The sequence below is a fragment of the Colobus angolensis genome, unplaced genomic scaffold (genome assembly GCF_000951035.1).
Source record: "Colobus angolensis palliatus isolate OR3802 unplaced genomic scaffold, Cang.pa_1.0 Scaffold21, whole genome shotgun sequence".
NCBI classification, from domain to species: Eukaryota; Metazoa; Chordata; class Mammalia; order Primates; family Cercopithecidae; genus Colobus; species Colobus angolensis.
This window is the reverse complement of record NW_012115266.1, coordinates 6,653,446-6,670,584: the sequence shown is the minus strand read 5'-3', so window position 1 is coordinate 6,670,584 and position 17,139 is coordinate 6,653,446. Positions and strand designations below refer to the sequence as shown.

The following is a 17,139-nucleotide window of genomic DNA, read 5'->3' as shown; positions in this document are numbered from 1 at the left end:
CCTATACTAAATTTCCTGATAGCCAAGGACTTTTTTTTTTTCAACTCGGCTGAGCATCTACAGACTCCAGCTGCTGAGTCTCAGAGGCCATCCCAGATCTAGTTCCAGGCCAAGAGTCCCAGCTGTCTGCTGGTTTCTATTCTTGTGTATTACGTCTGTCTGTCTCCCTTCCGCCCCACATGTATTCTGACGACCAGAAACGCCCTCTAGTTGAGATAACTGGAGCTGGACCCTGCTTGCTGCAATGCAAAGAACACAGCACGCAAAAAGAAAGTGAAAGAAAACCCTGGCCAGGAAGAGAGCCTGGCTGTTCCCTGAACAGAATTCACACCAGGCAGTTCTTGCTGCATTTCCCCCAATAAAATCCTCCCTCGTTGTACTTTATTTTATTCTGTGAAAATAAGCCTTATTATAAATCACAATGAAATCCACAAACCAAACCCCAAACTCTAGCAAAACAAGATCCCCTTGATGTATAAAGTCATCGCTGACAGGACAGTCTTTTTCAGTTATTGCTTTTGTCGCTTGTTTCTTGAGAACATGACTCCAATAAGGCCCATGGCTGCCAAGCCCATTCCTGCAACGCTTGCAGCGATGACGACATCTCTGACCTGCAACAAAGGGGAGGGTGGGTCAGACTCTGCGTCAGGATTCAGAGTACAGGCTGCATATTCAGCAGGAACATTCAGCTCGGGGTACCTCACGTGCCCCTTGGCCTCCCTGGCCAAACTAAGGAGTCAACAAACATTGGTAGGGAAGAGGGGAGGAGAGAGCTGGATGGGGAAAGAATTCCTGACTAGAGCCAGCTGGCCTGAAATTTACGTGGAACCAAAGATGGAAAACTGGATTCACCATGTGGGTATTTAAAGCATGTAAATCCTCAGAGCGTGGCTGTGGAAAGGACAGGGAGCTGATGTAAGGATGGTCAAGATCTTGGCTGGCCAATGGGGAGCTCTAGAAGCAAAGGTAGAGTCAGGGAGGAATTGTTACTGAATAGTCAGTAGCCTATGACCTCCATAAGAGCAAGGAACTCGGCTGTCTTGTTGATCACCGTATCCCCAGTGCTTGTCCTGCCAGGCACGGAGGACGGAGGTACTCTTCACATGTTCTTCAATAAATGACTCAACTATAAATAGTAGTGATGTTATACTTAGAATTATTAGGATATCTGACTTGTTTGTAGTAGGAAAAAAAGTGTTTCAAAAGTAAAAGTAAATTCCCGGGTAAAAATTGAATATATATCCAATTATGCTGCCTCCTGAAACTCAACTAAAAGTAAACTAAGGCATTTGTTTAAGGCATAATTCCACAAGAATTCAGAAAACACTAAATCCTAAGGCAGCAGTGGAAAAAACTGAGGATAAAGCCTAATTATACAAAAGAATACTCCAAACGGATCACATATTAAACCCAGGTGCCTCTGGAAGTGGGAAAGAATGAAAGAGAGCTTTAGCTGGTCCGTGAACCTCCTCCCTGACCCCCAACAGAAGTCTGAAAGCTTATTCTCTGCAGAGGGTGCAACAGAAGGCTTAGGGGCCTAGAAACCTAGAAGCACACGTGAGAATGTGGGTATCATACCACAAACAAGAGATTGAGACTGTAAAGATGCTAAATGTGAGACTCCCAGACCTCCTACCCCTCTCTGTTCCCAGAACTTTACCCTCCACACAAGAGTCCAGAAGACTTTTCTGGGGAATCTAGCCCAAATGCAAATAACAAAAGATACCAAAACTGGGAATTCCCAAACAGCCCACCCAGATCATCCTGCAGTGAAACTCAAAGTCGGCAAGCCACTGCCCCTATGCCCACCTCCACTCACTCAGAGCTCCATCCAGTAGCAAACCCCCACCTTTTTTTTGACAAACTGAAAACTGTTCAGCAAACAGTATGAAAGAGGTGAGATGCTCAGCTGGGTGCAGTGGCTCACGCCTGTAATCCCAGCACTTTGGGAGGCCGAGACAGGTGGATCACTTGAGGCCAGGAGTTCCAGACAAACCCAGCCAACGTGGCAAAACCCCGTCTCTACAAAAAATACAAAAATTAGCCAGGCCTGGTGGGCATGTGCCTATAGTCCCAGGTATTCAGGAGGCTGAGGCAGGAAAATCACTTGAACCCGGGAAGTGGAATTTGCAGTGAGTGAAGATCGCACCATTGGACTCCATCCTGGGCAATACAGCAAGAAAGAGGTGAGATACTCTGTTATATAAATCATAATGAAGTGATCTCAACAACATAATGATTTTACAGTATACATTAGAGGCCAGTATATATAGAGGGTAAGAGAATAATAACAAAGAAAACATAGGAAGAAAGAATTAGCATCTCTTTCCTAACCTATGAAGTTGAATAATAAATCTTGGTCAAAACAATTTTCTGATAGTAAGACAGTGAGTATTATTGTGTATACAACTGAAAAACCAAAACTATAAATATAAGAAAGGTGGCTTTACACAAGTACCATTTGACAGAAATGTTATTTGTAATTTCTCTTGGAAAAAAAGAACTGTTTAAGATGCTTTAAGGATTCTAAAATAAAAAGAACCAATACATATTTAGCTTAACAAATTTAAGAGGAGAAATTGTATTTAGCTGTTGTAATTTTAAAACCTAGGGCACACAACATTTAACCAACAGACCTTGTTTTTAGGATATAATTTGTTAACTATTTTAGTTTACACTACGTAATATGAATTGGTTTTCTTTGAATTCAACTGAACATGATGGTTGCAAGTGCACTTTTTTTTTTTTTTTGAGACTGAGTTTTGCTCTTGTTTCCCAGGCTGGAGTGCAGTGGCACAATCTCGGCTCACAGCAATGTCCGCCTTCCGGTTTCTAGCGATTCTCCTGCCTCGGCCTCCCAAGTAACTGGGATTACAGGTGCCCGCCAGCACACCTGGCTAATTTGTGTATTTTTAGTACAGACGGGGTTTTACTATGTTGGCCAGACTGCTTTCGAACTCCTGACCTTGTGATTCACCCGCCTCGGCCTCCCAAAGTGCTGGGATTACAGGTGTGAGCCACCGCGCCCCATCCAGCAAGCGTACCTTTAATCATGAGCATACAACCAACATACCAAACATCTGAAGAAGGCCTCTAAAATTGAAGACAAAAACAAATAGCAATCTGGAGAAACAGAAACCATATCTAGAAAAGAAACCATCCGGGCCGGGCGCGGTGGCTCAAGCCTGTAATCCCAGCACTTTGGGAGGCCGAGATGGGCGGATCACGAGGTCAGGAGATTGAGACCATCCTGGCTAACATAGTGAAACCCCATCTCTACTAAAAAATACAAAAAACTAGCCAGGCGTGGTGGCGGGCGCCTGTAGTCCCAGCTACTCAGGAGGCTGAGGCAGGAGAATGGCGGAAACCCAGAAGGCGGAGCTTGCAGTGAGCTGAGATCCGGCCGTTGCACTCCAGTCTGGGCGACAGAGCAAGACTCCGCCTCAAAAAAAAAAAAAAAGGAAAGGAAAGAAACCATCCTTTTAAAAACTATCATTAGATTGCTTCTCAGTCTTTTGGCTAAGATCAAGTGTAAAAATTATCATTGGAGAATAAGAGCATATTGCATCCAAAAGAAAACACCCTTTTAAAAACTATCATTAGATTGCTTCTCAGCCTTTTGGCTAAGATCCAGTGTAAAACTTATCATTGGAGAATAAGACAGCATATTACATCCAATAAATGAGAACATGGTACTATAAAAAGTAATGGAATATTGAGAGAATAAAAATGGTTCATAGAAAATAAAAATATGACAGAAATAACAAACTCAATAGAAAGGTTGAGTTAAGGAAATCTCTCAAAAGGAACAGCAAAAAAATAAAGAAATAGAAACCAAAGTAAAAGACGACAACAGCAAAACAATCAGGCCAGGTGCAGTGGCTCACGCCTGTAATCCCAGCACTTTGGGAGGCCAAGGCAGGCGGATTGCTTGAGCTCAGGAGTTCGAGAACAGCCTGGTCAACATGGTGAAACCCCATTTCTACAAAAAATACAAAAAATTAGCCAGACATGGTGGTGGGCACCTGTAATCCCAGCTACTCGGGAGACTGAGGCAAGAGAATCACTTGAACCTGGAAGGCAGAGGTTGCAGTGAGCTGAGATGGTACTGCTGCACTCCAGCCCAGACAACAGAGCAAGACTCCGTCTCAAAAGAAAAAAGAAAAAAAAAAAAAAGAAATAGTGCTCTGAGTCCCATCTTAATGGATAAAAGGAGACCTACACAAAGGCACATTACTATGAAATTTTAGAAGATTGTGTAAAGATATTACAACATTTAGAGCAGGGAGGAAAACAGGAAATGGAGAAAAGATCAGGAATCAGGATGGCTTCAGACTTCTCAAAAGCAATTCTGGAACCAAGAAGGCAATGGAGCAATGCCTCCAAAACTCGGAAGTGAAACCATTTCCAACCTGGAATTCTATACCCAGACAAAGTATCAAATCGAGTGAGAGGGTAAAATGACAAGTAATTCAGACATACAGGGTCTCAAAGAATTGACCTCCCATGCATCCTTTTACAGAAAGCTGCTGAAAATGGTTCCCCCAAAACAGGGGAGTAAATGGAAAAAGTAGAAGACGTGAGATAGAGAAAATGGGCCTTCTAGTACTAGAGAGACTGCATGGGAATCTCCCCAGAATGACAGTGAAGGGAGATCCCAGGATAACAGCTTAGTACCAGGTATAAAGAATAACTGGTAGGCAGAATAATAAGCCCCAAAAGGTGTCCATGTCCTCATTTCAGGAATCTATAAATATATCATGCTACATGGCAAGTGAGAATTAAGGTTACAGATGGAATTAAGGCTGCTAATCAATTTACCTTAAAATAGGGAAATTATCAGCCTGGCGCGGTGGCTCACGCCTGTAATCCCAGCACTTTGGGAGGCCGAGGAAGGTGGATCACGAGGTTAGGAGTTCAAGACCAGCCTGGCCAATATGGTGAAACCCCATCTCTACTAAAAATACAAAAATTATTAGCCAGGCGTGGTGGCGGGTGCGTGTAATCCCAGCTACTCGGGAGGCTGAGGCAGGAGAATCACTTGAACCCAGGAGGCAGAGGTTGCAGTGAGCCGAAATCATGCCACTGCACTCCAGCCTGGGCAACAGAGCAAGACTCTGTCTCAAAAAAATAAAAACAAAAGAAAAGAGGAAATTATCCTAGATTATTCAGGTGGGCCCAATGTAATTACAAAGTTCCTTAAAATGTAGAAGACAGACCGAAGAGTCAGTGTCACAGTGATGCAATATAAGACTCAACCAGCCATTGCTCTAGCTTTGAAGATAGATGGGGACTATACGCCAAGGAATGCCAGTAACCTCTAGAAGTTGGAAAAGGCAAGAAAATTGATTCTCTCCTACAGACACCAGAAAAGAATGTCAATGCTTTGATTTTAGCCCAGTGAAACTCATTTTAGACTTCTGGCCCACAGAACTGTTGCTAATACATTGTGGAGTCTTAAGCCGCTAACTTTGTAGTAATTTGTTACAGCAGCAATAGGAAAAGAATGCACTTATCAATCCAGATTGGAGCATTGTGACTTCAGAGCCCAGCATGTTGAAGACTGCCATAACCATCATCCTCTCCCATTGTACTGTGTTTCTAACCTAAAGCAACTTCCGGAGGATGTGATCTACCTAAATAAGAGAAAGAGCAAAGAAACAGAAAACTAAGAGATCACAGAATCAGAGAACGCAATCCAAGAGAAGGAAAGGAAATCCCAAGGATGACAGCAAAGGGGAGTCCAGGATGACAGCCATGCAATTGGCCAAGGAGCAACCAGCACAGAGGGAAGAAGGGCCATCCCTGGGATAGATGTGTCTAAGCAAAATAAACAAGAACTGGTAGATTACTTGATGTGATTTCCCTTGTGGAGAACTGTACTAAGAGTTAATTGGATCGTGTGGGAAGAATTGACAATAGATACAAAGAAAACTCAGCAATGAAAGGAAGTAATAATTATCATCAAGAAAAAATAACTCCCTCCACCTCCCTCCCCAAACAGAAAGGAAACTATCACAGTATACCACAACACTCGGCTGTGAGTTTTGCCATCATGAGTTCTGGCTGCTGAGAGATCAGTTCTGGTCACCTTGGGTTAATTACACTGCTATGTTTCCTGAGGTTAACCACAGCTATGTGTTTCCTGACATTAAACACATTTATGACCCAGATAAGTCTCGGTAGCATCAAGATACATATATATTTTTAACCACTGAAGATCTCCAAACTCTTCTCAACATTGGTCACATATAAGTTTCAACAGATGGCCAGGCACAGCAGCTCATGCTTCTAATCCCAGCACTTTGGGAGTCCGAGGCACGCAGATGATGAGGTCAGGAGTTCGAGACCAGCCTGATCAACATGGTGAAACCTCGTCTCTACTAAACATTCAAAAATCAGCTGGGCGTGGTGGCAGGCACCTGTAATCCCAGCTACTCAGGAGGCTGAGGCAGGAGAATCACTTGAACCCGGGAGACAGTGGTTGCAGTGAGCCAAGATTACGCCACTGCACTCCAGCCTGGGTGACAGAGTGAGACTCCCTCTCAAAAAAAAAAAAAAAAGTAGTTTTAACAGACAGAATTCATGATGACCAGATGACCAAAGTTTGGATGGAGCTACCAACCTGAGGTTTGACTGCCGATAAGTCTTTAACTGTTCCTCTAAAAGATAATTAGGCATGGTTTTCTGGCAGCCATGGTTCTGTTGGGTTAACTTGCTAGGGAGCCTGCATAAAATCACTTGTATCCAGCATTTTCCTGGCTAAGCTCTGTGTCAGGGTAGGAGAAATAGTTTGCAGATAATGGAGGAGGAATAATATGTCCCTAGTTCTTTATAGAATCTCATGGTGTGAAAACAAATGCTGATGCAACTGGTTCATACAAAAGATACTTTGTCAAGGAAAACAACAACCACCTCATTGTTTGTAGTCATGCTTTGTACATAGTCAAAGAGTATGATTAAAGGCAAGACTGTTGGAAGCTAGTTAGTCCTAATAGCGCAAACTTTATGGGAAAACCTCTCTCTCCAAGAGTCAGTGCTACTTTCAGAGGCCATTGATCATTTTCATGTTGCAGACTGAAAGTCCAGCTGCTGTGTTATTATTACAGGATTTGTGATCATGAAAACGGGCTACCTGGTGTGTGTCACAGCTCTTAAATCAGGATATTGTGAAAGAGAAAAGCTGTCTCTCATTAGAAATAGTAAGAAGACTGTTTTGTTTTGTTTTTTTTTAAGTGGGCAAACAAATTCTACCAGACTACAGACATTTATACATTTATACTACAAAGCTCTTCTGAGTTAAGCCCTGATTTAGGGAAATCTGAATCATTTCTGGAAAAAAGAAAGTGCTAACGTGCTGCCTTCACTTTCAACAACGTTATAGGGTGGATTAAAGAAGAAGTGGCGAGTGTAGCGTTATTCTGAAAGCAATGGAATTTAGACTGTTAGAGGTCACGATATAAGAATGGTTATGAAATAGTTGTATATTTTCCAACAGTGATCAAGTATACAAAAAATAATAAATAAATCATTTTAAAAGAAATAAAATATTTGTATGGAAATTCGGTTTCATTTACAGTAATTTCAAAATAATACCCCACAATTTATCCAGATTTATGTTATGTGTGTGTGTGTGTGTGTGTGTGTGTGTATAAATATATATTGCCACCAGACACATCTTCAATTTCTTTTTACCTTAATATTTTCTCTCACTCAGACTAGACTTCATTGTGAGTATAGCTTCTGGTTGCTTTTTTTTTTAAGTACTATTCAGTATAAAAGCTTCTTTACCAGATTCTACTAAAATATACCTTTTTTGAAACCTAAATATTTTTAGGTAGGTGGAAAGTAGGAGAATCCAATATTCTTAGGCATATAAAGCACAAATTACATTTTAGTTTAAATTCATTGTTTTCCTTCTCGGGAAATTTGATTGATCATAAATATTCTTTTGAGGTAAAATCTAGTCTGCTTCAAAGAGCTCAGCACAAATAAACATAATGACTGATCAGATTCTGTAAAACAAAAATATCGTCGGCTGGGTGTGGTGGCTCACGCCTGTAATCCCAGCACTTTGGGAGGCCAAGGAGGGCGGATCACGAGGTCAGGAAATCGAGACCATCCTGGCTGACACGGTGAAACCCCGTCTCTACTGAAAATACAAAAAAATTAGCCGGGCACGATGGCGGGCACCTGTAGTCCCAGCTTCTAGGGAGGCTGAGGCAGGAGAATGGCATGAACCCGGGAGGCGGCAGAGCTTGCAGTGAGCGGATATCGTGCCACTGCACTCCAGCCTGGGCGATGGAGTGAGACTCTGTCTCAAAAAAAAAAAAAAAAAAATTATCCTCATGAGTTAAATGAAAAGGAAAGTCACTTCACTGCCCAGTGCTTACAAAGAAAACTACTGGTGGACATTTTCCAGTTTGTACTAAATCTATCATCTCTAGCAAGATGGGGCATGCATCAAAGTTCTTTTTTTTTTTTGAGACGGAGTTTTGCTCTTGTTGCCCACCTGGAGTGCAATGGTGCAATCTTGGCTCGCTGCAACCTCCACCTCCTGGGTTCAAGTGATTCTCCTGCCTCAGCCTCCCAAGTAGCTAATACTACAGGTGCGCACCACCACGCCCAGCTAATTTTTGTATTTTTAGTAGAAACGGGGTTTCACCATGTTGGCCAGGATGGTCTCGATCTCTTGACCTCCTAATCCACCTGCCTTGGCCTCTCAAAGTCTCGGGATTACAGGTGTAAGCCACTGCGCCCGGCCAGAAGTCCTATGTTAATTTGACTCGCAGCATGTGTCAGTGATCATTACTCACCTAAGTTACTAGTTCTCAACTGGAGACGGTTTTTCCCTGTGGGGGGAATTTGGCAATGTCTACAGACATTTTTGGTTCTTACATCTGGCTGTGGGATGCTACTGGTATCTAGTGTGTAGAGGCCAGGGACGCTGCTAAACATCCTACACTGCACAGGACAGGACACGACAATGAAGAATTATCTGCCATAATGTCACTAGTGCTGAGGCTGAGAAACCCCCATTCCAGACCAAGAAATGAAAGAAGAAATCTTTAGAAGCAGTAGAGATGGCACCTCTGTTTGTGTTGTAGAATGTTCTGGCTTCATTTTCTGTGATGGGATCAAGTAGAATTGTTCATGCTGTTTCATTGTTGGTTATCGTTGTTTTGCCTCTTTCAAGTGAATGGGTAGATGGGTAGGGCCAAAGTCACAGGAAGAAAAGTGTGATGTGTTCAATTTGTATTGTTTCATTTTGCGAGGGTTAAATTATTGTTAACAAAAAGAATAACGGTATAAAACATTTCTTATTTTACTATTTCAAGATTTGGAATTTTATTTAATTACTCTCAATAGCATTTGTGGCCAGGCACAGTGGCTCACGCCTATAATTCTAGCACTTTGGGAGGCTGAGGCAGGAGGGTTGCTAGAGCCTAGGAGTTTAAGACCAGCCGAGACAACAAAGTGAGACCCTGTCTCTACAAAAAATACAAAAATCAGCCAGGCATGGTGATGTGCACCCCCAGTCCCAGCTACTGTGTGTGTGTGTGTGTTTGAGACAGAGTCTCGCTCTGTTGCCCAGGCTAGAGTGCAGTGGTGCAATCTTGGCTCACTGCAACCTCCACCTCCAGAGTTCAAGCGATTCTCCTGCCTCAGCCTCCTGAGTAGTTGGGACTACAGGCACCCGTGATCACACCCAGCTAATTTTTGTATTTTTAGTAGAGACGGGGTTTCACCATGTTGGCCAGGCTGGTCTCGAACTCCTGGCCTCAAGTGATCTGCCCGCCTCAGGCTCACAAAGTGTTGGGATTACAGGCATGAGCCACTGCACCTGGCCTAGTCCTAGCTACTTGGCAAGCTGAGGTGGGAGGATCACTTGAATCTGGGAGGTTGAGGCCGTAGTGAGCTGAGGTTGTGGCACTGCACTCCAGCCTGGGCAACAGAGAAAGACCATTCTCTAAAAAAATTAAAATTAAAAATAGCATTTGTTCCTAATGACAATGTAGTTTACTAATTATGTAACAATTTTGTGTTGACAAAAAATCCTCCACTTATATAAACTTGTGGACCTCTTTTTTTTTTTCTTTTTTTTTTTTGAGACGGAGTCTTGCTCTGTCGCCCAGGCTGGAGTGCAGTGGCCAGATTTCAGCTCACTGCAACCTCCGCCTCCCGGGTTCACGCCATTCTCCTGCCTCAGCCTCCTGAGTAGCTGGGACCACCGGCGCCTGCCACCTCGCCCAGCTAATCTTTTGTATTTTTAGTAGAGACAGGGTTTCACCGTGTTAGCCAGGATGGTCTCGATCTCCTGACCTCGTGATCCGCCCGTCTCGGCCTCCCAAAGTGCTGGGATTACAGGCTTGAGCCACTGCGCCCGGCCTTTTTTTTTTTTTTTTTTGGAGATGGAATCTTGCTCTGTTGTGCAGTGGCGCAATCTCAGTCCACTGCAACCTCTGCCTCCCGAGTTCAAGTGATTCTCCTGCCTTAGCCTCCGTAGTAGCTGGGATTACAGGTGCCCGCCATCACGGCCAGCTAATTTTTGTATTTTTAGTAGAGATGAGGTTTCACCATCTTGGCCACTATGGTCTCGAACTCCTGACCTTAGGTGATCTACCCGCCTCGGCCTCCCAAAGTGCTGGGATTACAAGCGTGAGCCACCACGCCTGATCAGACCCATTGTTTATTCTATTAACAATTGCTGAAAGAATAACTAAATGAGATGATTAGGATATATTTTGGAAACCTACCAAATATTCTTAATGTAGCACTCTGAATTTCAAAAAGTATCTTATTGATTCCCAGGGTTGTCTTGTACTCTGTATTTGGAGTTTCTTGCTGCATAGGAGCATGAGTTTTACCATGAGTAAGTAAAAACCTCATAATGCAAGATCACCAACGATGAAACTCAATTTTTTATCATGTTTCCCTTTCTTATGCTAATATTGTCACTGCTACTTAAAAAAGAAACAAACAAAAACTTCTATTATACCTAAATCTGTCAATAAATGTTCACTTTCAAATTTAAAAAGATACATAAATGGGCCAGGCACAGTGGCTCACACCTGTAATCTCAGCACTTTGGGAGGCGGAAACAGGCAGATCACTTAAGGTCAGGAATTCCAGACCAGCCTGGCCAACATGGGGAAATCCCACCAGCCTGACCAATATGGGGAAACCCCATCTCTAATAAAAATACAAAAATTACCCAGCTGTGGTGGCACATGCCTGTAGTCCCAGCCGCTCTGGAGGCTGAGACAGGAGAACCACTTGAACCCAGAAGGTGTAGGCTACAGTGAGCCAACATTGCACCACTGTGCTCTAGCCTAGGCGACAAAACGAGACTCTGTCTTAATAAATAAATAAAAAGATACATAAATGGAAAACAAGAGAGAGAAGATAAGAAAATCAGCAGAGCAGTCTGGGGGTCCAACAGTCTAATAATAGGAGTGCCAGAGAACACAAAACGGAACATTTCCCAGAACTAAAGAAACTGAGTTTCCAAACTGACAGGAGTCATTGGGTACCTGGCACAATACTGAAAAGACACCCATGCAAGGTAATAAAATTTCAGAACACTGAGGATGAAGAGAAGATTCTATATGGTTCTGAAAAGAAATAATCGATCACATACAAAGGATCAAAAACCAGAACAGCTTCAAACTTCTCTACCACAGTAGCAAAAACTAGATGACAATAAACCAATGCCTTCAAAATTCTGAAAAAAAAATACTGTTTCTAACCTAGAATTCTATACCCAGCCTTAATCAAATGTGATGATAAAATGAAGATATTTTCAGGCATGCAAGATCTTGTTTTGTTTGTTTGTTTTTCGTTTCTTGGTTTTTTTGTTTTGTTTTGTTTAGACCAAGTCTCACTCTGTCACCTAGGCTGGAGTACAGTGGCATGATCTCAGCTCACTGCAACAACCTCTGCCTCCTGAGTTCAAGCAATTCTTGTGCCTCAGCCTCTTGAGTAGCTGGGATTACAGGCACATGCCACCATGCCTGCCTAGGGATCTTTTTTAAATGTACCATTTCTCAGTAAACTATTAGGGGAAGTAGTCTACCAAAACAAGGGCATAAACCAAAAAAGAGAAAGATGTGAACTACAGAGGATAAAAACCTTAATACAGCAGGGAACAGAAAGGAATTTCTAGGATGCTAGTAAAGAGAGATACCAAGATGACAGCCATGCCTCATCAAGTGTGACTCAAGAGACAAATGTGGCCGGGCACAGTGGCTTATGTCTATAATCCTAGCACTTTGGGAGGCTGAGGCATTAGGATCATTTGAGCTCAGGAGTTCAAGACCAGCCTTGGTAACAGAGTGAGACCTCATCTCTATTTTTTTTGGAGACTGGGTCTCGCTCTGTTGCCTAGGCTGGAGTGCAATGGTGCGATCTTGGCTCACGGCAACCTCCGCCTCCTGGGTTCAAGTGATTATCTTGCCTCAGTCTCCCAAGTAGTTGGGATTACAGATGATCACCACCACGCCCAGCCAATTTTTTTTTTGGGACGGAGTCTCGCTGCATTGCCCAGGCTGGAGTGCAGTGGTGCCATCTCGGCTCACTACAAGCTCTGCCTCCTGGGTTCACACCATTCTCCCGCCTCAGCCTCCCGAGTAGGTGGGACCACAGGTACCCACCACCATGTCTGGCTAAGTTTTTGTATTTTTAGTAGAGATGGGGTTTCACCATGTTAGCCAGGATGGTCGCGATCTCCTGACCTCATGATCCGCCCATCTGCCTCCCAAAGTGCTGGGATTACAGGCGTGAGCCACCGCACCTGGCCTTTGTATTTAGTGGAGACGGGGTTTCACTATGTTGGCCAGGCTGGTCTCAAACTCCTGACCTCAAGTGGTCTGCCTGCTTCAGTCTCCCAAAGTGCTGGGATTACAGGCGTGAGCCACTGTGCCCAGCCTAAAATAAAATTGTTTTAAGAAAAAACAAGAGACAAATGTTTTGAAGCCTGTTATCCCCAAGAGATAGATGTGGTAAGCGCCACTATCCCCTGGTCTCCTGCTTTCATTGCATCACCTTTTGAAACCTGCCAATATTTGGGCACTAACAAACTTCTCATGGCCCTGCCCACTGATTCCCCAGAAGAAAGCTCTTATCAACTTTCGGGGAAGTTGAAGCCAGACCATGACCGACAGACGGCAGTCTTCACAAACATTGGCAATACTGCCCTTTCTTTACCTAGTTAGCTATGTACCACCTACTCAATTTCTAAGTTGATCACCTTTAACATTCATATATAACTAGTTGTTGAACATTAATAACCCAACTGATTGAAAAAAAGGTAAGAGGATACCCGTTTAAAGGTAACTAATATCTCACTGTAGACAGGTGTAGGAGCCGCCTAACAAACATGAGGGTTGGTGTAGTAAGCACAGCTGGTTATCAGCAGTGTGAAGAGAGGAACAGTGATCCTACAGGTGGTGTTAGTCAGTGTCTTCCCATTCAAGTCGCTGTGGCCCACAGAGGCCAGTGGACCAGGCACTGGATGAACCAAGCAAAAAAAAAAAGAGGATAATTATGACTATTTTTACTACTACAATGTATTCAGTGAATTTTTTGAGTCAGCACTGTGCTAAGAATAAACATGCTCCTATTTAATTTACATGGTAATCCTCCAAGATGAGTATTATCATTCGTACTTTACCAAAGTGTAGGGAACTGGACTAACTCTCCTGAGGTCAGACAGCCGGCAAAAGGCAGAGACCAGGTCCAGCCCACGCTGGCCTGACTCCAGGAGCCCATGCTCTTAACCACCACACTGACCAGAGAAGAAGAAATTGGATCTCAAAAATAATAATAATAAAAGTGAACAGCCTGATGGATCTTAACCTAATCATTCACTGAAAAAAATATATGTCCTTTTGTTTCAACAGCCATGTAAGAACCTTCCCAATGTTCTTTTTCACCTATGCAAAAAAAAAAAAAAAGATGGAAGTGGCTGAAAGGGAGGGGGAAGAAGTGCAAGAAAATGGGAGGAGAAAACGAGATTGAAAGAAGAGGAATGACAAAAATAAAATCAAGTAAATGAACAAAACTGCATCCCCTAGGGTCTCCCAGATTCACCCTCAGGGTTCAGCCAAGCTGAAGACAGTGCTGTTTATAAGCATGATCGGGCTATGCCACACAGACCTGGGCTTCAAATCCCAGCTCTGAGAATTATCTGCACAGGAAAAGACAGGTACCAGGTCTGGAGACTCAACAAAGATTATTTTTGATGAAATGAATGGCTGTAGACAAGTTACTTAAACTCAGTTTCCCAATCTGTAAGGTAGTGGGTCCTTAAACCGGCCTTTAGGGCTGGGAGGGCCATCTCAGGGGCAGGTGGCTAGGGAGGGCTTGGTAACAGGAATGAATACCATGTCTGTGACTCCCTTCCTTGGCCACCCACCCCCACCCCCAACTACACTGATCTGCCAACTTGCCTCTTTCCCCACCCTTGTCCCCACTCCAACTATGACATCTTTAAGGGCAGTAATTCTGTCTCTGCTACTTTGTCTTGTTCATGCTTCCATAGCCATCCCCAGCCTCCGTCAGCTGAGGGAATGGTCTTGTTCCTGGGGAAGGCGACATGGGTGGAGGACACACCTGGTCACTGCGGGCGACTCCATAGCGCAGCTCGTTCACAAAGTGCTCGCAGTTCTCGCTGGTCAGCTTGTAGAGCACCTCCTGCCCCACCAGCTCCTCCGCCCGCTGGATGATTTTGCTATAGGGTAGCGGTGAGTACTTGTCATCATGTTTGTTGTTGACCTGGTACTTGTCACTCCCGGCCACATCATACAGCAATTCCTTCTTCACGATGGCCTTGTCAGTCAGGGCAGACATGACGCTGGCTGCACCCGCTCCTGCAACCTCACCTGCAGATCCACAAAGAGGAAACAGATTGGTTCTGGGAAAGGCCACAGAGGCTCAGAGCTGGCCCCCAGCAGGGTATCTGCCCTTGGCTCCATCCACATAGGATAAGCAACATGCGGAAGGGTCAGGCGCGTGGCTGTGGCCTTGGGGGAAGGTGTGTGCCGTAATCCCAGCTACTCAGGAGGCTGAGGCAAGAGAATCGCTGGAACCCGGGAGGTGTAGGTTGCAGTGAGTTGAGATTGCACCACTGCACTCCAGCCTAGGCAACAGAGCGAGACTCTGTCTCACAAAAAAATAAAGATAAAAATAAAACATTCCAGAAGGCCAGGCGCGGTGGCTCACGCCTGTAATCACAGCACTTTGGGAGGCCAAGGCGGGCAGATCACTTGAGGTCAGGAGTTCGAGATCAGCCTGATCAACATGGTGAAACACCATCTCTACTAAAAATACAAAACTTAGCTGGGCATGGTGGTGCGCGCCTGTAATCCCAGCTACTCCAGAGGCTGAGGCAGGAGACTCGCTTAAACCCGGGAGGCAGAAGTTGCAGTGAGCCAAGATCATGCCACTGCACTCCAGCCTGGGCCACAGAGCAAGACTCCTCAGAAAAAAAAAAAAAGAGGGTCTATAACAGTTCTATTCATAGCAGTCCAAACTTGCAATGTGTCTGATGTCAGAAAAATGGATGCTAAATTGTGGCATATTCATATAACGGAAAATACACAGCAGTGAAAAAGATCTCCTGCTACTCACAGCAGCATGGATGACTCACATGGGCATGATGTTTGCTAAAAGAAGCCAGACACAAAAGAGTGTAGGCCATGTGATACCTCTTCCATGAAGTTCTAGAACAGGCAAACCTCATCTATGGCAGGAAAAGCTAGAATGATGGTTGCCTGGGCGAGGGGTGTGGAAGGGATATTGTAGAAGCACGAGAGAGCCTTTCAGGGTAAGTGGCACAGTGGGAATGTTCTAGATGTTGATCTGGGACATTGTTACATAGATGGATTTTTTTTTAATTCACTGACTGTATACTTTACTATGCTTGTACATTTTACAGTATTTATGTTATACCCCAGTTTAAGTTAAAGGCTTAAGAGAAGGGTGAGGAATTCTCACGAGCGTTCTCCAAGTTAAGTATTCATATCCTCAGTTTGCAAAAAAGGAAACCAAGGCTGAAGAATGGAAACTGGATTCATAACCAATCTCTCTGCCCAAACACCTGCCCTCTTCCCAGGAGCTTTACGTTTAAGAGTTGAGCGTGTTGCGGCCAGGCGCGGTGGCTGACGCCTGTAATCCCGGCACTTTGGGAGGCCAAGGTGGGCGGATCACAAGGTCAGGAGATTGAGACCATCCTGCCTAACACAGTGAAACCCCATCTCTACTAAAAATACAAAAAATTAGTCTGGTGTGGCGCCAGGCACCTGTAGTCCCAGCTACTCAGGAGGCTGAGGCAGGAGAATGGTGTGAACCCGGGAGGCAGAATTTGCAGTGAGCTGAGATCACGCCACTGCACTCCAGCCTGGGCAACAGAGTGAGACTCTGTCAAAAAAAAATTTTTTTTGAGTGTGTTGCATACAAAGTCACAGCATGAAAAAAATCAAAGCAGAGCTTCCCCCTCAGATGCCACCTCGGTCCCTCTAAAGCAGCGGTCCCCAACCTTTTTAGCATCAGGGACAGGTTTCGTGGAAGACAATTTTTCCATGGACTAGGCAGGAGGGAGGGATGGTTGAGGGATGGTTTGGGGATGATTCAAGCACATGGCGTTTATTGTGCACTTTATTTCTATTATCATTACATTGTAATATATAACGAAATAATCACACAACTCACCATAATGCAGAATCAGTAGGAGCCCTGAGCTTGTTTTCCTGCAACTAGACAGTCCCTTCTGGGGTGATGTGTGACAGTGACAGATCATCAGGCATTAGATTCTCATAAGGAGTGATATGGTTCGGCTCTGTATCCCACCCAAATCTCATGTTAACTGTAATCCCCACGTGTCAGGGGAGGGACTATGTGGGAGGTGACTGAATCACGAGCGAGATTTCCCTCATGTTCTCACGATAATGGGCGAGATTTCCCTCATGTTGTTCTCATGATAACGAGTGAGTTCTCACAAGATCTGATGGTTTAAAAGTGTGGCACTCCGGATGCGGTGGCTCATGCCTGTCATCCCAGCACTTTGGGAGGCTGAGGCAGGTGGATCTCCTGAGGTCCAGAGTTCAAGACCAGCCTGACAAATATGATGAAAATCCATCT

At 44.2% G+C, this 17,139-nt stretch overlaps 1 protein-coding gene across 2 annotated transcripts in view; it reads right to left on the bottom strand.

Annotated features, from left to right (window-relative positions):
• Positions 1–341: 341 nt before the first annotated feature.
• PLA2G16 (phospholipase A2, group XVI) overlaps positions 342–17,139 on the bottom strand; it is a 35,173-nt gene continuing 18,375 nt past the window's right edge. For both annotated transcript variants that reach the window (XM_011942634.1, XM_011942635.1), the window contains 2 exons: positions 14,614–14,882; positions 342–611 (listed from right to left, as the gene is read on the bottom strand). In XM_011942634.1, coding sequence (XP_011798024.1) covers positions 510–611; positions 14,614–14,882 — 371 coding nt within the window. In that variant the 3' untranslated portion in view covers positions 342–509. The remainder of the gene's footprint in view (positions 612–14,613; positions 14,883–17,139) is intronic.